General features: G+C 37.4%; 1 protein-coding gene across 1 annotated transcript in view; it reads right to left on the reverse strand.

Annotated features, from left to right (window-relative positions):
• The window catches only part of LOC122813706 (zinc-binding protein A33-like), a 142,850-nt gene that overhangs the window by 17,418 nt on the left and 97,601 nt on the right, over positions 1 to 27,831 (reverse strand). The window contains exons 4-5 of the mRNA XM_044086167.1: positions 24,125 to 24,147; positions 5,984 to 6,117 (exon numbers count right to left, since the gene is read on the reverse strand). Coding sequence (XP_043942102.1) covers positions 5,984 to 6,117; positions 24,125 to 24,147 — 157 coding nt within the window. The remainder of the gene's footprint in view (positions 1 to 5,983; positions 6,118 to 24,124; positions 24,148 to 27,831) is intronic.

Raw genomic sequence — 27,831 nt, forward strand, 5'->3', positions numbered from 1 at the left:
TGTTAGATTAGTGATAAGGTATTCTTTCACTCTATACTTACTCGTTTTTGATACACTTGATATTGTACAAGTATGTTTGATAGTTTTTTAATAGACTGTCTTTTTAATCTATTGAGAAATCTAACATTGGGATTGTGTTTCCCATTATTGTTATTTTATTTAATGATAACTAACTATTTTTACCCTTTGTTAGCGCATTAGTATGGCGCTTGTATAGTCTATTTATGTAGCGCCTTCTATGTGTTCTTTTTTATGTAATTGAGTATGTTGATGTTCAACATTGAAGCATAACTTACCACATTTTTAAATACTTGTTTTATTTTTTAAATACCTTTTATTAAATTAGTCCTGCACGATTTACGTACCGGACAAGTTGTATTCAAAGCGCTGTCTCGCGCTATTTGGTTTTTTCTCTGAAGAAGCTTCCTTACTAAGGACGCAAAAACGCTGGATGTGTTTTGTGCAATAATAAACTGAGCGTTAAGACTACGAGTGGCGGTTTTCTTCCATCAGCATTGGGTCTTTTGGTGTAGAAGTCATTCATTGATCACTTTGCAGTATTCATTACATATGGGAAGTACCCTGCCAAGGATGCCATATGTCCGGTTAGCAAACCAAAGTTTAGGCGACTTCTTCTTGTATTGCACATTCAACGCATGCCTAAAGCACAAGATTGAGAAGTAGTAGATAAGGGACATATGGATGTGAAAATCTTGACAACTTTCTCTCCACCAGCCTGAACAAGTATACTTCATTTTTGCTTTGGTCTGTCAGCTGTATGGCCTGTCCCAGTTTCCATTATGTTGGGGCACATAAGTATATATATATATATATATATATATATATATATATATATGTGTGTGTGTGTGTGTGTGTGTGTGTGTGTGTGTGTGTTGGAGAAGACTTCCTCTTTCATTTATTTCCTGGCCAGAATCTAGTATTTTCACATCAATTTAGAGGGGTATATATGACTGTGGGAGGCAGATACCATACAGAGACAGTCACACTAAATGTTTGTTCTGCTTAGGATAAAGCCACAATTACAAAGCATGCTGCTAGAGAAAAGAAACATAAGGCAAAGCATTGTTCACCTTCTTCTCCTTCTGCTGTTTAGGGACCCACAGAAGTAGTGGTATGGTTTCGCCCAGGGCATTTTATGGCAATTATGTCTCTGGAGCTTCCTCAGTTTTTAGTATCATTTTCTTCTTATTTCTGCCCTCTCAGGAGAGACAGAATTACATCCTTTGAAGTGGAAGAATCAAAATCTGCATTGGATCGTTTATTTTATTTCTCTGAGATTCAGTCACCTGTTGGTTTTAAATAAGAAGATGATGATACTCTGCCTCCAAACTTTCTTTTGGAGACAATATATTAAAGATGATACAGCGCTTCCTATGGGAAGGTAGCAGGTGTCTGATATTTAGAAAAGGTAATGTGACTTGTGTATGTGGAAGTCCCCAAACTCTGTGATATTCTACTGGTTTTATAAGCCCTGCAGGATACTTTTACCACTGCATTTTTAAATCTTGAATTGTAACCCCTGCACTAAAGCAATCTGTCAGGTTTTACAAAGTTCTAGACATCCACAAATTCTTGTATAAAATACCTTCTTTAGACCCTGCAGTGAATGCTGTGGATTCAGCCAATCCTGACATGCTACTTCCATTGGTTAATGCCCTGCTCAAAGATAAAGCCAGTTGAGATATGGACACCTCTGCTACACTGTCATCATTGGCCACAAAGTATAAAATCCAAATGAATAGGTATATTTTTCTCATTATGACAGATGTGAATAAACCCCACTCTGATGGACATCCTGCATATCCACAAAAAAAAGGCACCAGAATTACCCATTCTAAAGACTTAAACCTTGCCTGTGATATAAATAGGACCTGCAGGAGAGATAGGTATGCATCCCAGAGACTACCCCGTGTATGGAACAGGCTCCCCATCCATGTTAATCAGAGTTCCTCCCTAACCCAATTCAAGTACAACTTGGACAGTTGGATGGGAAACCAGAAATTCAAACCTGATTTGGCACTTATGTCTCTAATGAACACATGCAACCTGTAAATGGTTTGTCTCCCAGGCCCATGCTTACACTTATCAAGGGTATCAGAACTTGTCAGAGATATGGGACACATGGCTAGGCTTAAAAAGGCCCTTCTAGTCATTAGCCTAGTTAACACCTGTGAACACCTATAAATTTCTGAGTGACATTTTTGAATCAGATAATAAAACTTCACTATCATCTTTTTTAATTCCACTACTCAAGTAACTAGGCACTCTCTCAGATGCAGTTTCCAGAGCTGCAGCTACTGCTTCTGTCTTATGAAGGTACTCTTGGCTGAAGCTCCAATCCCTACCTAAAATTGTCAAAAGCAATTATTAGATGGCCCTCAAGGATAAGGAAACCCTTTTTTGAATATGCTGCTGTGGAAATATTTAAAAGCCTGCAATAGTGAGGCAACTTCATGCAGGACTTTAAACAAATTTTACTCTCTCCTTTACCTTAGTTCCAGAGAAATTACCCTTCCAAGGCTGCCTCCTCCTTTTTTGGAAAGAACAGAAACAACAGAAGACAAGGGTAAAAAGTTTACTAAAAAGAAGTTCCAGGAAAAGTCTACGCCAGACTTCAAAGGAGCAAAGGGTTTCTTTCCAAGGACTCCTATTTTTTCCCATTTTCAAGGAATGATTCCATCAGGGAACTATAGAATCAACAGAAAAAAAGTATTATTTAGCACTTTTCTTAGCTCAGAGAAAGAAGGGCACTTGGAAACCTAACCTAGATCTATCAGTCCTAAAGACCTTCCTAGGGGTTCCAAAGTTCAAAATGCAGTCTCTTCAAACATTGCTCCCTGTGATTCTTCCTCAAGGCCTTTTGACTACCTTGGACCTCAAAGATGCATGCTTTCATGTTCCCATCCAACAAGAACATAGGAAATACTTAATATTTTGTGCATTACAATTTCACTTTCATTTTTCTCTTTTACTCTTTGATCTTTTCACAGTCCCAAGGATATTCACTAAATGCCTAACCCTAGTCATTACCTTTTGCAGACTCCATGGTATTCATATCTATCTCTGTCTAGACAATCGTCTTCTCCAAGCTTCTTCTTCAAGAGAAACTTAACCTAGATCTCAAGTTCACTATGGACCTTTTTCTTCACATAGACTTTATAACAAACCTGAAAGTCTGTACTTCTGTCAATTCCAGATCTGATCTTTTTAGGTTGCCATCTCAACACTGTCTCCATGATGGTATTTTTTTCAACAAGACAACATACAATTTCTGATTACTTACTTCCAGTCTCTCCTAACCCTAACTGACCTCACCAAGAAATATATTGAGAATGCTGGGGTCTGTGGCTTCATGTATAAACATAATACCTTTTGCCAGACTCCACATGAGGAGGATTCAGTGGTGCCTGAAGTACATTTGGGCACAGCACTCCCCCCCCTGAACTTCCAAATTCTTTTCTAGATCTTCATAAAAAAGGAATTTCTTTGATGAATAAACCAGATGTCACTCATTCCGGGAGTGCCTTTTCTTGTTCTCTCTCCCAGCCAGGAAGTCTACACAGATGCAACAGACCTGACATGGGGGCTTGTTCAACGAACATAAAATTCCATGGAGTCTGGTCTACTCAACACCAAAAATTACTCATAAATGCCAAGGAAGTTAAAGCTCTGATTAAGGCCCTTCAGTCTTTACATCCCATCTGGGGACAAGGAACCATCCAAATCCTTTCAGACAATACGACTGTAATGAGGTACGTCAACAAAGAAGGAGGAACAAAATCTTATCTCATCTGCAGACTTGCCATGATAGCCTAGAAGATAAGCTATTCAACACAATCTGTTTTTACAAGCAGTTTAAGAGATTAATACAGTGGAGAATTATCTGATTCAAGACCAATCCTCAAAAATGGATTTTGAGCAAAGAGGCCTTTATTCAGATTGTCCATCAGTGGAAAACTGAACATATAGATTTGTTTGACTTCTCTCTGAATAAACAGCTCAAAAACTTTTGTTCAAGAGCTCCATGCCCACAGGCTTACAAATGGATGCCATGTCATTGTCATGGAAAGGAGAAATTCATTTATGCCTTTCCTCACTTTCCTCTATTTCCAAAGGTCTTTATCAAAATCAGAATAAAAAAGGCCAATCCAAAGATGTTGTTGGTGTCTCCCGTTTGGCCCAGACAACACTGGGTTCCCCTTCTCTTCTACCTGGCCAATGGCAATCACCACAAGTTAGCCCACAGGATGAACTTGTTCACAGAATAGGAGGGCTCTTGCAAACAGTGAACCTCACTGTGGGTGATAGGATTTTGCTACCATACAGGCACCTTTTTCTAGAGAACATGCTGCAGATATTACAGGAGGCTAGAAAACCTGCTGCAAGGAAATGTTATGCTTTTTAATCAAAAGACTTTCTAGATCATGGGAAAACAGAAAACATGACCCTTATCATATGGGTATTCCTACTATTCTTCCACTTCATTGTGAGTTGCTCAATTCAGGACTTGAATATTCTTCCTTTAAAGCCCATTTGTCAGCCATATCTGCCTGCCTACACTTAGTTCCATCACTCTCTGCACTTGTTAAGGTCAAGATCTTTTTGAAAGGTGTCTTACATATCAGGCCACCAAAAAAATCTATGCCTCCTTCTCGGAACCTGAATTATGTATTGGAGAAGTTGGCTGTTCCTCTTTTTGAGCTAGCTTTTTTTTTCCTCCTTAAAAATCTGTACTTGAAAGATAGAATTTACTAGTTGGCCAAACCTCAGCTAAAAACATCTCTGATTCAGTCATTAAACTTGCTTATATTCTATCCCAATCCTCAATATAAAGATGAAAGAATTTAAAATTCTTCAGATGTCTACAGGCAACCAGCATTTTATCTTGACAACATTAAGAATATCAGAAAGGCTGCTTGTTGTCATGTTGTTATTCCTTTCATGAAAAATCCCTTCCACACCAACTTAATGCTTATTCTACAAGAGCAGTAGCATCTTCAGATGCTTATTTCAAAAGTTTGGATTCTAGATCAATTTAACAATAAGCCACTTATTCTTTCATACACACCATTTACTAAGCACAATAAAACAGATGTTTTCTCCAGATCCAGGACTGGTTTCACCAGATCAGTCCTACAAGGAATTCTGTATTCTAGTTCATCTTCTTCCCATATACTCTAAAAGCTTTGGGAATCTTCTTGTATGTAGTGTATACTGCAATATCGATCTAATCAAACATTCACAGTTATGGTAAGATCTAACACAACTGTACTTTTTTCTTCATATAATTTCTGGTTTTGTGGTTGAGGACTGCAGTCACTAAATAATGCAAGGCATTTAAGTTTCAGATGTTATATCCTTCAGAAAATGCATGTGAATGTAAAACCTGCTAGTCCAGCAATTTCCTAAGTTAATAAGAGCAAATTTTAAAATCTTCCCAGGATTTTGGGCATTTGTACCACAATTATTTTGGCTTTGTCCATAATTATTTTCTTAAGAGGTGAGACTATGAGTGAAACCACAAGGTAAATAAAAGGCTCCTCTTCTAAAAAAAGTATCTAGTTTTTGTTTAACCAGAAAACTTTGTAATGGTATGTAAATCAATGGCAAATATCTACAGCAACATTCTTTTTCTAATTGCTGTATTTAAGGGAAAAAAAAAAAAACTTGGATAAACAGTGAAAAAAAATCAACACCCTATAATCTTCATTTTTTGCAAAACTACCTTGGACCTTCAACATCAGGAGTATAACTTGAAATGAATTGAATTGCAAAATAAAGATTTTTCAGAATGTGAGAAATGCTCTTTAAATAAAATCTCTATTTGCTGTCACTGAGAACTGTAGTTTGCATAGACAGTTGTTCCAACATCACAGTTGTTAAATAATTTTTGAAGAGCATTTGTTTAACACAATTAATCTGCTGATCAATTAAAGACAAAGCATAGAAATTTCACCCTTACCTGGACTGATAATAGATTCCATTTCTTTCCAAATGCTGTACTGTAGGAGGGGGTTCTTATACATCCCAAGGTTCAGGGAATGAGTCACAAAGATAGATTTAGACAAAGTTGTTTCATCTGATAGTTTAGCGAACCTAAGTACAACCAGAAGGAAACATTTTTAAATTTATGGCAGAGTTAGCAACAATGAGAATGGTCAGCATAATTCAGCACAGGCTAATTATGTTTTACGAAACACAGATAAGTTTATCTAAATGCAGAACATTTTATTCACAGGAAATCACTGTTAAATAAAAAGCCATGTTGTTCAAATCTGAACAAACCGTACCAATAGCATAGGTTCAGGAACAAAAGACCACCCACACAATACATCATTTAACTTGTTATCAACATTTACATACTGAATCTTGGAAATTATCTGGCTTATATTTAGGTCTGATATATTTGTGATTACCATTCCATTCTGAATCTGGTAGAATGTTAACGAGGGAAAAGATGCATAATTCAGCTCATTCATAATTCATGAACCTTGACTTTCTAGATTTTTCCTTATGATTCACTCTTGACCAATGCCACCCCTGCTTGTTCTGTGGTGCAGTCACAAATAATCTATGCAGTTACCTGTGAAAGTTATAGCTATAGCAAGTTGTTCCTGATTCTACCTCAAGAAATGGGAACATATGTATGAAATTAAACAGAAGGCAATACACAATGCTTTACATTAACACTCAATAATCTACAGGAATTTTGAAATCTTTCTATTTTTTATATTAGAGAAAATGGACAGAAATTCCCTAGGAGGATGCTGGGAAGGTAGACTGGAAAATTGAGAATTAGTCTAGCTAAAATTAAATGCCACAAAAGTACCAGGCTTGACTGATAATATTTCCATTTTTGAGTGTTTTAAAGTTAAGATCAGCAAAACTATGACATTGCCACAATATTTATAATACTTCCTGAATGAATATCATGAAATTTTAACTGTTTAGGGATGATTCTAATTGTGATTTTTATTGTGATTTTTTTAAATTTATGAAGTATATGATTTTAACAATGTAGCATATGAGTTTTATAATGTGACATATTATTGTAAAGTGTGAATGATATGATTAATATATTAACTACAAGTTTTTGGTGGTGAAAGAATGTCTGTCTGTAGAATTTTGATTAGATGTTGCATATCATGTGATGAGTATATAAGGCTTTAAATATTGATATTTTTTAATGATGGTATTCTGATGAAGTCTCAAATTTCTATGGGACAAAAGCACTGAATCAAAGTTAAGTTGTATGTTACAATAAAATTTCAGCTGCATTTCTTGTGAGCTGCTAGTTTGGTATGTTTTATTTTTTATAAGTTATTTTCTATTAGCAAGTTTGGGTATTACGCACTCAGCAAGCTATTGCCATTATTTTTTATTTTCGTTTTATAAAATGAAATTTCTTAACATTTGTACAGATCATTCTTTTCATCCATTTCAGAAATGATATAACAATTTTTACTTTTGTTCCCTTGGCCTGTACTAACTTGGTAGATAGAATTGTACAACTTATATACTTTACTTATAAACTGAAGTTTCAATTAATGTTTGACAGAAAATTTTGGAAACAGAGTTTCAGAAAACCAAAACAAAGATGTTCTGTTTTTAACCCTATCCTCTCACCTAATCTTTCCTCATTTATAAGAATGTGAAATTAACTTTAAGAAACTGCTGGCACAAACTACTTGGATAAATGGCTTTTTTCAATTTGACATTTAAGGAACGAGAATTGAGTTTCAGTAAATAATACAGGTTTATGAACCATGACAAGGGGTGGGACTGTTGTTGTGATTTATGGCATATCTACGTAATGATAATTTTATCAAATAGTTTCAAAGAATGAAATTTATGCAGTTTACAGAGGAATTCATGTATTTTCGAATGAATCGTTTAATGATAAAATTTCAATACATGTGTTAAATTTCTTTTTCATTTAATACCTAGTGTTACAAAATAATTTTGTCATTCCCAAAGTGCACAAGAGTTTGCATGGCCTCCTTTTTTTGCTTGATTACTTTGGAGGAAGTTGGTTCAAAAACTAAACTTCTTTCAGTTTCTACTGATAAGTTAAAAAGTGTTTATGACATTTTCAACATGCACTCTAATATTCTTGCACTTTTATAAAGGGTACAGGGTATAACAAACGCCTCTAGCCTGTTATTCATGACAGCTGACATTAAGGATCATTTCACGTCTATCCCATGACCAACTGGTTGCTGCCAACACCTCTTATGTGATGATTATCCAATGTGGTATTCCAGAAATGTCATCAAGGCCCACACTCTTCTCCAGTCCAAAATTACTCTTCACTTCCCACTAATCCTTCCTTGTCTCCCTTCCTTCTCTGTCCCTTAATTTCTTCATTCCTCTCACACTGCTTTCCCATTCCCCCATTTACTCTTTGTTGTCATGCCTGCTATTTTCTTTGACCACCCCTGATTAAACCAAGAGAAGGGCATCTACTCCAGAGTACTGGAAAAACATCATAAATTACTTTATTTCTCAAGATAAAAACTGAGTCAGTTGTCCTAATTACTTTCCTTTCATATGCAAAATCCAGATAGATACCTCCCATCACATCATTTTCAGGATAAAATGTCAAGACAAGAGAAATCAAAATATAAAAAAAAGATGACTTATTATTTTACAAGCCAAATTGCAACTTCGTCATATAGACTGCATCTACTTAATGAAATGCAGTTTTATATAAAAGAGTCTAGAAAGATGTTTGTTCCGTTTTGTCAACATATCAACTTATTTTCCTATTCTTTAGCATCAATGTCTTTGATGTGCATTTTATCCCATCCCAAATATAAACTGACATCTCAATACCTCCTTTGTTCCTTCTTTCCCTTCTGTATGTCATGAATCCAGATATCACCATATTCCTATCCCTATGCTTTGCCTGAAAAAGTACAGTTGACAGCTTTTATTTTCTTAACAGACTATGAAAAAGTTTACCTACTGAGCAATCTGCCTCAATTCCCATGCACCAGGATGTCACTGAAGTCTGGGGCTCATCTCCATAGTAAAGAAATAGTCATTAATAAAACATGGCAAGTACTGAAAACGGGACAGTCATGCCAGGTATTATTTAGTAAAGGGAACCTTCTGAGAGAATGATTATGCCAAGTTTTCAGTACTGGATGATGATATGCACAAGGTATCTAGCAAAAAAAAAAAAAGAGAGAGGACCTCAACAAATTTAGTATGCCAGGCAAAATGAGGACCAACACTAAACCTAATATTTTCTCTTACTTTAATAGCTATGAAAACTGCTAGGCCTGTAATGTACAATGCGATTTCCATTATGTAGACTAGAAGCTTATAAAGTCTTACACTGAGTTCTTCACAACAATTATTGATTCAGACTAAAAACATCTTGCAAGAATTCTGAAAGTCTATTTTAAAAGATTTTAGTTAACAATATTAATGTGCTAATTTAAGAGGCAGAGTGGCTTATACCTAATTAATGGTGAAATATTTGTACACAGTTTTAAAAAGCAGAGTGATACAGAATCCATAAATTTGTATAAGGCTGGGTGAGGATTGCCTCTTAAAAGAGAAGCCTATTAAAGAGTTTTTCTTTTCGGACTAGACAAGTCCTACATCCAGAATTTATTGTGCAAGTATATAAAGTTGCAGATATACTGAAAAATGGCTTTCCAGCCACATTGCAGACTAGAGAAGTTGTGACTGCAGCTGAGCTACAAAATATAAGTATCATCTTGATTTTTTTGATTATTTTTACAGATTACTGTTTTTACAATTTAATATATATAAAGCACTTTGTCTATTCAGTATCTTCACAAATCCTTATCTGTTTAAAAACTTTCATTTGTCTCTGTCTCTGTAGTGCTTGCTGTCTTGTAGGCTATTTTGTCCCACCCTCCCTCCCTCCCTGTTGGTGTCTTGCTGTTATACTTGGTGGCTTTGCAGTTCTGTGACACACCTCCCAGTCTAGTGTCATTAGCTCATTCTGCTTAATACAGAGAGAACATTTGATAAGGCCTTCTGTTCCTCCTTTTTCCCTTTCAAAAAGTAAAACAAAACTTTTTTTTTTCTCTTTCGCCTGAACCTTCTTGTGTTCTGACTGTCCTTCTCAAACATTTTGGAAATATACAGTATATTTCAGAGCATTTGTTATAACTGTATTTGCTATAACTGATTTAAGTATTTTTTTCTGTTTTTTTGATTATTTACTGCTTAGCGACTGCATTTTAGCCTGTTTATACAGCTCTGCATTCTATTTAAACTGTTTTTGTGTTGATTAACTGTTTTGCACTTTTAAAAAGTTAGTTGTTGCTTAATTTTACCTGTAGGCTAACACACTCAAAGCATTTATAGCATTTACTGTCTGTTTTTCCTCTGTTTTCTGCAAAAAAGAAAGAAAAAAAAAAAATCTTGTTTACTGAACTAGAATAGTCCAGTCTTCAGAGTTTGCTGATCTCTGGGCTTTGTCTTGGTTCCTGTGCTATTCCATATCCTTATTTGGATAAACTTTGTTCACCAGTGGGAGTGGGTCCCTAGAGGAGTGGTTTCCAGCTAGAAACTTGTAGTCTATTGGCCATTTCAGCCCCTGTAATAAAGCCCTTTAGCTTTTCGGCTTGCTTTGGCCTTACCGCTTATATTCAACTCAGCACAGCGTGTACTGCAGAGTTCTACAAGCAGCAGAGAGCAAAAGAGTGACTTTTCCTGATTTAAGTATTTTTTCTGGCTTTTTGATTATTTACTGCTTAGCGACTGCTTTTGTTTATACAGCTCTGCATTCTATTTAAACTGTTTTTGTGTTGATTACCTGTTTTGCACTTTTAAAAAAGTTATTTGTTGCTTAATTTGACTTGTAGGCTAACACAAGCCGTTTAAAAGCATTTACTGTCTGTTTTTCCTCTGTTTTCTGTAAAAAAAAATCTTGTTTTCCCACCTTACTGAACTAGAATAGTCCAGTCTTCAGAGTTTGCTGATCTCTGCGCTTTGGCTTGGTTCCTGTGCTATTCCATATCCTTATTTGGATAAAGGGAAGCTTCTTTGTTCACCAGTGGGAGTGGGGAGCACTGAGCAGCCTATTTGTCCCTAGAGCAGTGGTTCCAGCCAGAAACTTGTAGTCTATTGGCCATTTTGGGTCAATTCCTAGCTCTTTCCTGCTATAAAGCCAGAGTTGCCCATAGAGCACGTTAAAGAAGGTTAAACTATTTCTGGCTCTGTAAAGTCTGCTCTTCAATTTTTCCCTTAGAACTTCTCTACTTGCAATCTAAACAGTCTATTCTCTATCTCAATAGCTCAGCACTTGCTCCTAAAGCATTTTATATAGGTAAAGTACTTGTATACTAAACAAAGTACTACATTAGCCTAGAATCCAGTACCCATTTCCCTATAGGTCCCTTCTGACTCAGTTACACAGCAAACTTTTTCACTTTTTCTAGCATGTAAGGGTCAGTTGCTAGCGTCCTCTCCTGTTCAGCTGGTGAATCTGGGCATCTTGAGGCAATGTTACAATTGCCTCATGTACACAGACAAACCACTCCTTCTCCCACAAAACACAAATACATGTGAGAGATGCAACTATATAGCCAAACTGGAGGCTGAGCTCTCTCAACTCAGGACTGGCAAGACCAGACAGGAGGAGAAGGAAACCACGCACACCACAAACCCAGTTTCACATAGAGCTATCACAACTGCAAAACAAACACATAAACACACAAAGACATACTCGGAGGCACTGATCAAAATCTACCAAAACTACAGAGGCCTCCAAAGCAGACACCCAAGCAACTGCCACCTCAAGACATAAGACATGCAACACATAGTTCTCAAAGTCAGTGTGCTAAACAGTCACAGCCCTTAAGGCCAAACACAATGCCAGACACACTTGTTATAGGTGACTCCATAGTCAGACACACTCCACTCACCAGACTGAACAAGGAAAAGATCACAGTTAGCTGCCTGTCAAGCACTCAGGTCACTCCACAGCAAGTACAAGTATGACTCAGTCATTGTCCATGCCGGTACATGAAAAGAGACATAGAGGAGCTCTCAGATTATGTAGCCCAGGCCGGTATGACCCTGACCCTGGGCAGTATCCTACCCTCACCAAGAATGATGCCACAATACAGAGACAAAATGATCAGCTTTAATAATTGGCTTAATTACTGGTGTCATTCTAAGGATCAATGTCTGTCTGCCTGGGATGACATGCTTGACAAGCCACGCTGCTCATAAGGGATGGCTTGCACCTGTCACCCTGGGCTTCCGGATATTGGCAAAGGCTCTTGCCACCCCATAGTGCCTTTTTAGGCAAGGCTCAAATGATAAACCTACCCTAGAAAACAAAAATGGAGAAAAACTAAGGGTAATACTGCTCAATGCCAGAAGTCTAAACCTCAAGATGCCCTCGAAGCCCTCCTCAGTATGGAGAACATCGATGTTTGTGCTGTGACTGAAACCTGGTTCAAGGCTCCTGAGAGCACCCCAGCACTATCAGGTTATACCTCATATCATCCCCAAAATCCGGACCGAACTACAAAGGAGGGAGTATCCATATTCATAAAGGATACCCACACCTCCAGGTTAGTGGCAATGCAACCATCCAGGTGCAATTAACTGCCCTACAGTTTGTAACATGCTACAGACCACCTTCTCAAACTCAGGAAACCCACACAGCCTTCCTGAAGACACTGGAGAGTATAAATGTCTCTCCAAACACCATCATATTGGGTGACTTCAACTACCCAAACATAGACTGGGAACATTACTCAAGCCCCAACACCCTAGCCCAAAGGTTCCTTGAGTTCATAAACTCAAATGCTATGGAACAACTAGTCACCATTCCCACAAGAGGAGAAAATATACTAGACCTGATCATCACAAACATGGGGACAAACTGCTCCACAGGAGGAGTATATCCCTCATTGGTGAGATCACAGCATAAGTTAATCTCACTGGAGATCCACATCCCAGCAAAAGACCACAGTGAAGAACTTCTCAAAAGCAAACTTCACACTTCTTAAGACTGGAGTGGTATCCTTCAAGCCAGTGGAAACCACAACCCACGCTGCTAAAACCCTTACAAATGCCTTCGAGCACCTCCAGGAATGTATGGATCAAGCAATCCTTAATAAAATCAAGACCTTTTCCACCAAAGGCAGGCACCGGTCTGGTGGACTCCAGCCATAAACAAACTCTACAACAAGAGGAGAAAGCTACTACATGACAGAGCAAAATCCTAAATGGGAAGGCATCTCTGATCAATACTAGCAAAAACTACGATCACTCATATAATCATCCAAGGCCAACTTTGAGAGAAAAATCGCTAATGACACAAAAGACAATCATAAAGCCTTCTTTAGCTATGTTAGAAACCTGGGTGGAAACTCCCAGATATGCTCAGAATTAGTCCAAAATGATAAAAAATCACTGAACCCACAGACATTGCCAACATACTGGCAGACAGGTTCAGTGCAAATTTCTCCCTCCCCCCCAAAAGGAGAAATATCTATCCCACCAGAGTCTAGCCTCCCAAACAACTCAGATGCCCAGGTGAGAGCTCTCTCTAAAGCAAAAACACAGCATCAATGGGACCAAACTCAATGAGGAACTAAACCCACACATAAGGCTGCTGTTTAATCTTAGCTTTACTACAGGAATCGTGCCCAAAGAATGGCAACTGTGGTCCCACTCCACAAAGGCGGTGCTTCGGACCCTGGAAATTACCGCCCCATAAGCAGCGAGCCTTGTCTGCAAAGCTATGGAGAGGATCATAATGGAACTCATAAATAAAGACATTGGGGACCTACAGACACTGGATCCTACCCAATTTGGCTTTGTCAAGGGCAGATCCTGCCTCTTGAACTTAAACAGTCACTAAGGCCATTGATGAGGGTAAGGCAGTTCACACAGCCTACCTTGACCTAGCAAAAGCATTTGACACAATACCGGCATCATAGAAAAGCTCACCAGCTTAGATGTAAACCCATATGTCACAAGATGGGTTGCAAACTGGCTCAAGGACAGAACACACAGGGTTAGAGGTGCTGGTGCCATGTCAGACTGGTGTCCCACAGGGCTCAGTCCTGGGCCCCTCTTGTTCGGCATTTATTTTTCTGAAGTGCAGGCAAACATAGGGGATTGTGGCTGACAAAATTTGCAGATGACTGCAAACTGGGCACCATAATTGACACTCCATCAGACACAGACATCCTCCAGAAAGGTCTCATAGAAATGGATAACTGGTGCCAGAGCCATGGCCTTAAGCTAAATGCCAAAAATGTATAGTCATACCTTTGGGAAAAAACCCCTAATTACCACATAGGTGGTAATCCATTAAACACGGAAGAAGTTATCAGGGACCTGGGGACCCAAGTTGACAGTAACCTCTCTTTTGACACTCACATTGCCAAAGTGGTTAGGAAGACCTTCTACATTGCCCACCTGATCATGAAGGGATTCACATCCAGATCAGGAGAGGTCATTGTACCCTGTACTCTTCACTTATCAGACCAATGATTGAGTACAACGCCCCATTCGAATGTACCTTACCCGACACCTGCAGCAGTTGGAAAGACCCCAAAAGTTCCTCACCAAAAGGATAAAGGGGCTCAAACATATGTCATACGATGCCCGACTGAAGAAACTCCAGCTCTATTCAGTCGCATACTGTCTGCTCAGAGGTGATCTGTGCCTGACATACAAGGCCATGTCCAACCCGAATTAATGGACATGCTCCACCTCAAAAATCCAAATCCACCAGAGCCACGAGAGCAAGAGACTTAAACCTCAACACGGATATAAATAGGACGTGCTGGAGGGACAGATTCATCACCCAGAGACTCCCTACACTATGGAACAGAATCCCAGTCCATGTGAGGCAGAGCCTCACTGACTCTGTTCAAGAGAAATCTTAGTGGATGGGAGATAATCATCTCTGTATCACTGCTGGACAGAGGCACAGCAAACTAATGGGTATAGTATTCTCATCCTAAGGGGTGGTGAAAGCCACACACACTCTGGCTAGGCTTATAAATGCCCTAGGGCAGATAGCCTAGTATGAACCTATGAACCTATTAATAAGTTGCCTGCCCTTTGAAGAAGTCAGTTTTCACTTGGTTACCCTTCAGCGATTACTGGCTGTGTAACCAAAAATCTTCTGTGAATCTGTACCTCCAACTTTAAGCAACATTTTTTTACTGGTAGCCAAGAATAGAAGAGACACCTCCATAAATGCAGATAAGAAATTAGGTTCATAATGTTTACACCACCTACCATGGGTACCTTGAAAGGTAAATTGTTGCATAAGCCAATAGATTACAAGACTGTTCAACCACATTTATATTGTACAGATCAGTTTTCCTGCTATTTCATGACCAGGCAAATGAATGCCTTCAAGTAAAAAGTAAAAATATATCCCCCAACTTTGCTTTTTTGCATAAGTTAATGTTCTAGTGTAAACTCCAAGGAATCTGCTGTTAAACGAGCAAGAAATACTACCATAATGTCCTGATCAGTGACACTTCATGAATGAATTTTAGAAATAGTCTCTTACCTAGATAATCAGATTCCACATATCAGAGCATATGTATTACCTTCTGTACCTACATTTTTCAAAAAGCATGTTCCATATTTTTGGATTGGTAATGGTGGCAGTGAAGTACACCCTCCAACTTAAATATACTATCTCTACTGTTAACTGAAAAAACAATATACATCACATCACTGCCAGCACACAAATAGCAATCACACTGACAGTGATATGGTAAACAAAATGTTATCATCCAACTGAAAATTGACATGTTTAAATTGACAAATTGAAGTCTATTTCATATGGACATCTCTGCTTTGAAAAGTAATGATTGTGGTGCTATGGTACTGACAACACAGTGCAAGATAAAGTCCATCTAGGTAAGTACCTTCATTATTCAAAATGCATAGCTGCAACATGTAAATCACTGCAAAAGCCTTCAAAGACATCATTTATTGGATGTGGCCAGACAGAAAAAATCTAAGCAAATAAGCAAAACTAAAACAACACACTATAATATTTTGGGTTTTGTTTTCAGCAGAAATTGTAATTTCATCATTTAAAGCATAAACAGAAATGAAATCCAGCCTAAAACCAAGGTATGTTAGATGACAGCTATTCATTTTTAACAGCTTGTGTCCTTAAAGGCTGGATGGCTTATATATATATATATATATATATATATATATATATATATATATATATATATATATATATATACACATAACACACACACACACACACACACACACACACATATATATATATATATATATATATATATATATATATATATATATATATATATATATATTCACTTTATAAGCTCGAAATTCTGAAATCTCGAACTACAGAATCTCAAGCCCATAAAGTAGAAAATCCAAATACCCGAAACAACACAATCATGAAGCCCTAAATCCCGAAAGAGCAAAACCACGAAATTCAAACTCCCAACACTTTCAAACACCATTACAACACACACAACTAAATAAGCACACACACCTACCTTTATTATATGCAGGGGGGCAAGCCCCCCCCCCCTCTGAACCCCCATGTGGGGGGCTGCATATTATTTCTGGAATTAACACAAACCTATAACAAATATTACATTTTGGAAAAGACTTGCCTTGTGATAATCTATCTTACATGAAAGGTATAACAAATACAGTTTTAGAGTTTAATGGTCCATATAGTTAGTACCTTTCAGGTCCATATATGCTTTGAGTGCTTCCCCTGGAAGACAAAAGTTTAGCATATTTAGTCCAATGCTCCTTGGTGGCATTTCTCTCAAAGCAAGATGTGCTTCAACACCATCATTCCTGTTCAATTTCTTTAGTGGTGGAGTGATCTTTGGGATAGTCAGTACTGTGGCTATCATATTCATCTGTTCCTGCAGAATGAATAAGTGTTTATCAGCAGCCTTACCCCTTACCTGAAGATTCACACTCCTCTCCTGAACATGCTGACCCATATTTGTGCTGGTCTGTTCTGTTTTGTTTGGCAAATTGTAACAGTTCACTCACAAACAATCTCTCTCTCTGTCTCTCTGTCTCTCTCTCTCTCTTTAGGTGGGGTAATTAATCAAGAAAATGTCTGCCTTTTTGGCAGTCTGACATATAACAAAGGGGGTGTGGCCATTATATGACATCACAGAGGGTGTGAACATAGGTACGGGGTGTGACAAAACATGTGATAGCCTGGACATTCCGGAGAATTTACTTCTGAACATTGTCCACCAAAATATATATATATATATATATATATATATATATATATATATATATATATACATACACACAGTGGATATAAAAAGTGTACACACCCCTGTTAAAATGCCAGGTTTTTGTGATATATAAAATGAGACCACAAACAATCATTTCAAACCTTTTCCCACCTTTAATGTGACCTTTAACCTGTACAATTCAATTGAAAAACAAATCTGTTAGGGGTAAAATATAACAAATAAAATATGTATAATAAGCTGGTTGCATAAGTGTGCACACCCTTAAACTAATATTTTGTTGAAGCACCTTTTGATTTAATTACAGCATTCAGTCTTCTTGGGTAGGAGTTTATTACCATGGCACATCTTGACTTGGCAATATTTGCCCACTCTTCCTTACAAAAGCCCTCCAAATCTGTCAGATTGTGAGGGCATCTCTTCTGCACAGACCTCTTCAGGTCACCTCACAGATTTTCAGTTGGATTTAGGTCTGGGCTCTGGCTGGGCCATTCCAAAACTTTAATTGTCTTCTGGTGAAGCTATTCTTTTGTTGATTTGGATGTATGCTTCAGGTCATTGTCGTGTTGAAAGATGAAATTCCCCTTCAGCTTTCTAGCATACGTCTGAAGGTTTTGGGCCAAAAGTGACTGGTATTTGGAACTGTTCATAATTCCCTCCACCTTGACTAAAGCCCCAGTTCCAGCTTATGAAAAGCAACCACATAGCATGACACTGCCACCACCATGCTTCACCGTGGGGATGGTGTTCTTTTGGTGATGCGAAGTGTTGTTTTTGCGGCAAACGTACCTTTTAGAATTATGGCTGAAAAGTTCAACCTTGGTCTCATTAGACAATTACATATTTCCCCACATGCTTTTGGGAGACTTGATGTTTTGTTTTGCAAATTTTAGCCAGGCCAGGATGTTTTTCTGTGTGAGAAAAGGCTTCCATCTTCCAACCCTACCCCATAGTCCAGACATATGGAGAATATGGGAGATTGTTGTTACATGTAGTACACAACCAGTACTTGCCAGAAATTCTTGCAACTCCTTCAGTGTTGCTGTACGTCTCCTGACAGCCACCCTGACCAGTTTTTGTCTTGTCTTTTCATCAAGTTTGGAGGGACGTCCAGTTCTTTTCAGCATCACTGTTGTCCCATATTTTCTCCACTTTTTGATGACTGTCTTCACTGTGTTCCATGGTATATCCAATGCTGTAGACATGTTTTTGTGCTCTTCTCCTGATGGATACCTTTCAACAATGAGATCCCTTTGATGCTTTGTAAGCTCTCTGCAAACCATGGCTTTTGCTGTAGCAGGCAACTGAATAAATGTCAGGAAAATCCTACTAGGACAGCTGAAAGTTATTTGGGGTTAATCAGAGTCTCTTTAATTGATGGCAGATGTGTACCCAAGAAGACTGAATCTGTAATTAAATCAAAAGATTCTTCAACAAAGTATTAGTTTAAGGGTTTGCACACTTATGCAACCAGCTTAGTGTACGTTTTTTATTTTTCATATTTTTCCACTAACAGATTTGTTTGTTTTTCAACTGAATTGTACAGGTTATAGGTCACATTAAAGGTGGGAAAAGTTTTGAAATTATTCATTGTATTCTCATTTTTTTATATCACAAAAACCTAGCATTTTAACATGGGTGTGTACAATTTTTATATCCACTGTGTATATATATATATATATATATATATATATATATATATATATATATATATATATATATATATATATATATATATACATATAGGGTCTATATTACATAAACTATCTTACCGAACGCTAACATGAGGTAAAATCCCGGAACTCAAAACTGGAATTGTGAGATCGCAGTACAGTGAAGATGGGAATATTTGCCCTTTCCTCACTGTAGTGCGATTTCGGAGTTGGAATATATTTTTAGCGGGGGTGTGGGGGCACAGCCCCCCACAATTGCAGTTCCGAGTTCCGGGATTTTCGATAATGTCATATATGGATATACTTTGACCCATTGAAATTATACTTTAGTGAAATGCAGTTATGCGAGTCCGTTTTCCCGAAAGTGCATTTATCTGAAAATGCACTTTCACGAAAATCAGTTTAGCGAAGAGAGGTTGCCGGTTTTGAGATCCTGTGGGGGTACAGGTATGGTGTTTTTTCAGTGGTGTATGGGAGGGAAGCTTCTTGTTGTAGATCGCAGTACAGTGAGGATAAGGGAATGTTCCCTTTTTCCCACTGTAGTGCAATCTCAGAGTTAGTATATATAAGTAGCGGGGGTGTGGGGGGTGCAGCAGTGCATAAAAGTAGTGGGGGTGTGGGGGGATGCAGGGAGGCTTGCCTCCTGCATAAATGTGTTTACCGCATTTGTTTTTTTTTTTTTTTTCTTTTCTTTTGTGGTTCAGTGAATTCGTTTTTGCAAAAGTGCATTTTTGGATAAATGCACTTTCATGAAAGCAGACTCACGTAACTGCATTTCTCTGAAGTGTAATTTCGATGAGTCAAAGTAGACCCATATATATATATATATATATATATATATATATATATATATATATACATACATACATACACACACACACACACACACACACACACACACACACACACACACACACACACACACACTTTCGCCATTAAAAAAATAGTTGTTGTAAGTCATCACAAAACAGCCACTATAAAATCTATTTGCAATGTACAACACACCTCATTTTTACCTCTGAACACAACATTAAGAAAAATAATACAAATGAAAACAAAAGAAATTGAATACATTTCCACATTTAAAAGTTGCAGAACTAAAATGCTAGTTGTAATTACCACTGCAGAGCAGAACACGACAACTACAGCCTTTACCTGCTGGCTGGATGGCTTCCCACTATACTTACCAACTCCACCAGTTAGATGTTTCACTTCTGTACCTCTGGGCTGTCAGGCATCCTTCTCTCTGGGTTGACTGGCTTGCTGACCACCTTACTGGTCTCTTGGATGGCTGGAAACTTGCTGGCCTCCTTGATGGCTGCCTGGACACCTTGCTATCTTTCTCTATGGCTGGTCACCTTGCTTTCCTCTGGCTGGCTGGTCTACTGGCCTCCTTGCTAGCTAGCCATTTTGCTGCCCTCCCTGGCTTGCTGTCCACCTTACTGGTTGGCTTACTGACCACCTTGCTTGCCAACCTACTGACCTCATTGCTGGCTGGCTTGCTGGATGGTTTACTGGCCTCCTTACTGGATTTCTAGCTGGGCTCCTTTCTGGCTTGCTTGCTGGCTGGCTGAGTTACAATACAGATCTTTATTTTAAACTCCTCATGGCTGCAAACGTGCTAATAAGAAAGAGCTCTACAGCTGTGGGGCTTTGTAAGGTTCTTCCTCATGTCAGCCTCACCCACTGTGTGAATTTCAGCCAATCACTGCACTATTTTCAGCACCTGTACCTAACAGGGAATAGCTCTCCCTAAAGGTCCTGGTTGGTGACATTCTTACTGAAATTCTGAAGTTCGAAGCTATAAGTGCATGCAGCTTTGTCTTAGACTTACACACGCGTGCATGTACACACACACGCTTTTACACTGTATGTGTGTTTGTGTGTGTGTGTGTGTGTGTGTGTGTGTGTGTGTGTGTGTGTGTGTGTGTACATATGTGTCTGTGTATGTTGTGTCTTTATTGTTGTGTCTTTCGGCTTTTCCCGGTTAGGGGTCGCCAAAGCGGAACTCCGGTCCGCTAATGATTGGCAGTAGATTTTTTACGTGCTGAGTTGCCGGCCCTGTTGCACAACCTTCAGCGAAGGTACGCCCATTCATGCATGTCTCCACACAGAAGACGCTCTAGCTGAGAATAGAACAGGACAACGTCTTACTGTGAAGCGACAACGCTACTGCAGCACCACCACCGCAGTCTACAGAGTGTAAACGTGTGTGTGAAAGCGTGTGTGAGCATGCACACGTGTGTGTGTGTGTGTGTGTGTGTGTGTGTGTGTGTGTGTGTGTGTGTGTGTGTGTCTGAGTGTGCACATTTTCTAATTCATTTGATATGCAGATAGGTGGCCATAATGAGACAGAAATAGCAAAGCTGCATTAGTCTTCAGCTACAAGAAACTCAAAGCATGTGCATATAAGCTTACAAAAGCATTGAAAACTTGTGAAAATAAATGACAAGAGTAAAAATATATTCTAGTAAAAATAAAGGACCTGCTTCACGTATTTTTGCTCAGTGTTTCCTTGGGGTATTTGGTTGTTTAATTTTTTTACAATGTATTGCTTTGTCTGGCTGCACTGAGTTTTATACAGTTGCATTAATGTAATTACATTAGACCATTTAATGTCTGGAGATATACATGGTTTTGCAGACTTGCTGATACTAACCAAATGCTTTTGTACCTAATCTGGTCTTTTCTTGTTTCAAGAACGCATGGAATAATAAATTCAATAACATATGCATCAGTGCTATTATCATTGTTAAAAATCTGAGAATCGTCAAGTGGTAAACTTTTAATTTGTACATCTTTCTTTTTCAGTAATTCATTGTGGTTCATGTTTCCATTGCCTATTAGCTTCTTGTATGTGGTAATGTTTGCACAATCCCCATTAGCTTCATTTTCAGTAATTCCTTATTGCTCATGCTTCTAATATGTCTCAACAGCATGTATAAGGTAACGTTTCCTCAATATTCAGTACATTAATCTTGCCACATTATTATGCCTTTTAGTATACATACCCTCAGTTTTATGTATGGCTCATCCGTCAATAGAGTGGACAACTATTTCTAGTTTTGTGCTGCAGAGCCTACATTTATCTGTGTCTCTTATTTTTGGTAAAGATTTTGAGAACCATGATATACGCAGTCCACTATGTTAAGCTGCCATTACTAGCCTTTTATGTTATGGGTTAAGTTCATAAGTTCACCTCTCCTAATTACTCTGCATCAACTCTTAATCTACATGTGGTTGTTCTTGCAGTTCACTATATTTGTCACAATCACCGTGGGCTTTTCTTTTATTCTAGTCACAAGCTTTATATTCTTTTTTAATAGTACTTCCTGTTTTTCCTTGTCCTTTACTGACTTCCAGCTTGATTTCCATACCTCTGGCTTTCCGGAATGCTTCTGTTAATCTGAACAAGGATGCCATCTTAGAATTGTTTTCTTCATGGTTTAGAACTTTCACTAGGCTTGGATCTGATGATGTGTGCAAATATGCATCCAGTTCCATATCTGCATATCTATATATAGAGAATCTCAGGAAGGCCCATGTCTCACTCAAACTGAGATATACATATATTCTTGCCATATACTGTTTTTTATGTCACATGATAAGCATGGAACGGTTTTCTTGTTTTTATGTTAACCGTATGCAACCTTTTTTCAAGCTAGTCAGTCACACCAAAACGTTAGGTTAGAAAAGAGAGGCAAGCTGACTTACAGCTTGAATATTACTCCTAGATGTCAAAACAATCGTTACAAAATGTTGCTGTCATATATACATGTTGTACTGCTGAACTTTAATCTGCTCCCAGACATTTATACTCACCCTCTTAATATACTTCTTTTTTATTGCAGTCTTCCCAGAGTAATAGTCTCTTGACGCTTCAGTTTTCCTGCTATAAATGTTGCTTTTGTAGCATTAATCCTGAATGCTGTTCTTATATAATCTCAGTAAATTTTAACCAATTGTAGTTGTACTTTCAGCTACTTGCTAGATGAGCAATACAATTTTAGATAATCCAAAAAAGAAAGTGAGATGTTCCTAGTAAGGTTGATTTCTTGAAGACAGCCTGTATCCATAGGCTACTTCATCAAATGAACAGGTTAATGGGATGAAGCAAGACAAACCAGAAATGCTGACAGATAATCACCATGGAATATCCCTCACTGGATTTTTAAACCTGGGACAGTAATTGCCATTCATGTGACTTGATTTGCAAAGTGTTTTGCCATTGTTTCATAGTGAAGTCTATGTTTGCTATCAAAGTATGGTGCATTTTACACATCTGTAAACATTCTAAGATCCCTGAATGTGGAATACTATTGAATATTTTTTTTATTTTTTATTTTTATTTATTTATTTTTGCAATCTAACTACACTATACTTAGGGTCAGTACCTTTGTGCAGTTATCTAGTTGGATTTCTTTAGTAATACATGATCTTTAGTTTCATAAGATTTTTTAAATCTTTCTTTTGTAAAGCCATGACTGAATTTTTATCTTAATGAATGTAAACACTGCCTGAGTCAATCCTAATGTACAGTTTATACGCAGTTGGAAGGCAAGTTATTGACTGGTAGTTCTTAGGACAGCTTGTAAGTTCACTACATTTTTCTCATTGTTAACCTGGCTGATCTCACTTCAGGATACAAATACAAGTAATGTTTAACTCAGAATTAAATCTTAGTGCAAATATGTTACTAAATTTAGTCAGAAGTTTGGTATAGCTTCTGGTCATAGAATTTCCATTTAGCCACCTTTTTTAAATTTGCCCTAGTTTCACTGACTTTTGCTTCATTCAATTTTATATCCTCTGTGTTAGCAGTTCTTTCTTTTTTTTTTTTTTACCTCTTTTATCCATTCATCATCTCTGAAAATGACTGGCTGAGCTAAAGTTCTATACTCAATGTGCACAGTTCTACATGGGATGCAAGACTGGGGCAGAAATGTATGATGTGAAAGAACTATGTCACATGACTGTCTAGTGACATAAAAGACCATTGCTGGAGGGAGGAAAATAATATGGCAACCACTAAGGATGGAGGAGAAGAGGCAAGGTAAACTGAGAAAAACAGACCAAAGTAAGTGAAACAAAGCACATGCAACATCTTAAAGCCTTTAAAAATACTTACTATAATTGGAGGATATTAGCAAGGAAGTTACCATATGCACATACCTTTCTACATCATCTTTGAATTCCTGTATAGAAAAGAAAAACATAGATATATTAATGGATGTCAGTGGTATATAATTTGATAAAATAGTTTAACTAGTTAATTAACTGCAGATGAATACATATATCATCCCTATTACTATATTTTGCTCCAAGGTCCATCTTACAGACTTGAGACAACACTGCAGGGAATATGGATAGACCTACTTATAGAATTAATCAGCAACACAAAATTCAGACATTTTTGTAATTTTGTGTAATACTTTTTTCTGTAGCATGACTTATCTGCAACAACCCATTTTATATACACACAAGTGTTACACTCTCATATCTCTCAACTGTACATATTTTCACAGAATGCTGAGATTTTTGCCTCATATGTTTGGTCTGTTCCTCATAAAATGTGTGGCTTTCTGGTAAATTATTGAATATTGATGTTACTAAATAATACTAAAGACAAACATTTCACTTTTCAGACTTTATATCCTTCAGAAAATAAGTAATAATGCCAAACTTTTATTCTAGCAACTTTCTGAGTTTATAGGAACAATATTTAAATTCTGTCCCTATTTTTGGGAATTTGCCTCCCCCCCCCGTTCTTTCTGGCTTTGTCCAGATTTCTTGCACTAAGAGGTTGAGAGGTATGTACACCCTCTGCATATGCATACACACTCACACATACATATTCCTCCTTTCTTCCCATGTAAAAGTCATTCCATTCCTCTCTGGTCTATATTTTCCTCTCTTTCTTCCTAGTTTGGTACAGAAAACAATGTCTGGGTTATGTAGACCATAAACTATTCAAAACAGACAACCATATCACTCCCAGATCCTAGGCTGTTAGGCAAAGACAATGGTAGTCCAGAAAGCTTGAGTCAGGTCTGGTATCCCACCTATGACAAGAACACTTGTCCATCTACCTACTTAAATGACTAAACTATTAGACTGTTACACAATCAGATACAGCAGTTATACATTTAGTATGAGAAAAAGGTCAGACAATTCAATCCATGCATCAGTTCCAAAAACAAACTTGTTTTAGCACAAAATCCCCAGACTTAGTACAAGTTCTAAAAATAAAGTCGTATTGGCCATCAACACTCACCGAAGTACCAGTCCCAAAACTGAACTCCTCTGCTCACACCTATGGCATGACATCCTAATCTGTTTTGTGCCTCTACTTTTAATAATTGATATTTTAAAATATAATTAAAAATATCTATTTATGGAAAATGATAAACCATAGCATGTTCTTTGTGTACTTGTCATTTACCAGACACTGTTTTCACACAAGAACATAAAAAAGCAGATGGAGAATATGTGCCTATTATGTATTCCCTGTTATGGAGTTAGCATCCCATTTGCCCATGCTCCTTTGGTACAGTTTCAAACTCTAAAGAAAACTGAAAAACAACTTAATAAAACAAAAAAAGAGGCAAAAAATGGAAACAAACTGTTTTTTGTATGTTAGCGCTTTCGTCAAGTTTAATAACTCTATTCTGTCTATCTTTAGACAAGGGAGAAAGTATACTTGTAAGAGCAAATACAATTGTAATTCCAGAAGAGTTGTGTATTTAGCCCAGTGCCAGTCTTGTCCTAGTTCATGAACACCTATATAATATTAGAAAAGAGAAGTTGGAAAGTGCTTTAGCTAAACATGTGATCAATCAGCTAGGCCACTCATTTTTATTTAGAGTAATAGATCAAGTTGAGTATGATGAAAGGGGAGGTTTACAAAACCTAAGACTTGAGCAGTGTGAGTTAATTTAGCAGATTACAACACATGCCTATAATCAACCAGGATTAAATGATCTGTGTTCTATAGTCTGCGTGCTGAAATTGAAGAGTTTGACTCATTGAAAAGTTTATAATTTTATATTATTTGTGTATTTTTGTTTGTGTATGTTTTAAAAAATGAGGATGGTGAATGTTTTTCATAGGGCAGATGGTATTTTAAATGTATTTTAAATGATTTTATAGGTATTCAAAATTTTTTTCTCAGAAGAGTAATGTGGTCACTTTAAAAGTTTAACATTGCTTGGTCAAATGACTTTTACCTTTGATCATGTGATTTTGTATTTGGTATTTAAGTGTCTGATATGGTTGTTCTGTTTGTCTGAAGAAGTTGAGTTATTAAACTTGACGAAAGTGCTAACATAGGAAAAACAGTTTGTTTCTGTTTTTTTGCCTCTTTTTTTTTTGTTTTATTAAGTCCTTTGGCAAGGTTGTTATTTTTCTTTTCTATGAAGAGTCCAACAACAGGAACTGCTAAATAGCAAAATAAAGAAAGAAAGTATATAATGATTTTGACATGAAAAAAAGGACATTCTCCATATTCTAATGGCAGTTGTTGACTACAAGGCAAAAAGGGGCTGCATAACCAACTGAATGGTGACTAATTGGAAAGGGGCAGGGCAGCTTCAAGCATGGCTTCAGTTTTGCATAAAATAATTGGTCATACACTGCTGCACATGTTGAATAGTCTTTCAGCAACAGGCTTCTTCTTCAGAATACATGCTAGAGCTAGTATGAGAAACAGCATTCTTTTTAAACATATGAGGTGGTTGAATATGTTCCATTATAATTCCATAAAACTTAACACATGAGCTCAATTCTGGGAATTATACCCATGATTTTTACATCTAATTCCAGTCATTACTGAGATCCTACAATGATGTTAATCCATCTATTTATAAGTAAAAATGAAACAGACTCCAAGAAATTAATAATAATAATGTTCATGGTAATGTAATTCAATTTGTTTTATCCAGACATACACTAGCTCTTCCAAGCCAGCTCAACGTCTGCTTAACTGTGATTAACTAAGAGCATGGATCAATCAATTTCATCCACATAGTGCATCTGAGCCCTGTTTCAATGACTTTATTGACTATGTGGACCTTAGATGTTTGACTTTGATCACATTAATGAAAAATGTAAACATTTGTGCAACTTTGTGGTATATTTATTATGTAGCATACCTGATCTGCAGAAATCTATTTTCACTGCACACATAGGTTCACCCTTATCCAGTTGAATATACACATATGCTCTATATTTTCTTCCCCTGCATAAGCCATTCCACTCCTCCCTACTAGAATGCACACACACACACGCACACACACACACACACACACACACACACACACACACACACACACACACACACACACACACACATAAATGTAACCACCAGTTACAACCACTTCATTAACTATGTACACCTCATATGTTTGATGGTGATGATCCAATGAACAAATTAATGAATGAATAAAAATGAAAGAAATAAAAAGCAAGAAAGGTGGAAGGAAGAAAAACAGTGTAAATGCATTCAGCTCACTGAGCCCACCCCCCATACCCCCCCACAAAACTTGTTCATTTGCTGTGTACACTTAAGATGTCTGATTGCGTTCATATCCTTCCGTTAACTTGCCGCCCCATTATTTACTGAATTCATCACATTTGTATAATATTTTACTGAATGTACCACATTGGGCTATTATAGACATAGATATTATATAAAATAACAAAGCTAATTTGAAAGGTCTCCCCACCAAAATCATCATGTAGTCCATTCTGAAGGTAACAATACAATCTCTATAACTGAGCGTAGAAATTACCTAAGTCCTCTCCCTTCCCTTTTTGTAGAGAGGGACCAAATTAGCTACACTTTAATTCATGGGTACATATAAATCCTCCTCCTTTTCTTG

This window comes from Protopterus annectens, chromosome 10.part0, assembly GCF_019279795.1.
Source record: "Protopterus annectens isolate FY-2018-M chromosome 10.part0, PAN1.0, whole genome shotgun sequence".
Lineage (NCBI taxonomy): Eukaryota > Metazoa > Chordata > Ceratodontiformes > Protopteridae > Protopterus > Protopterus annectens.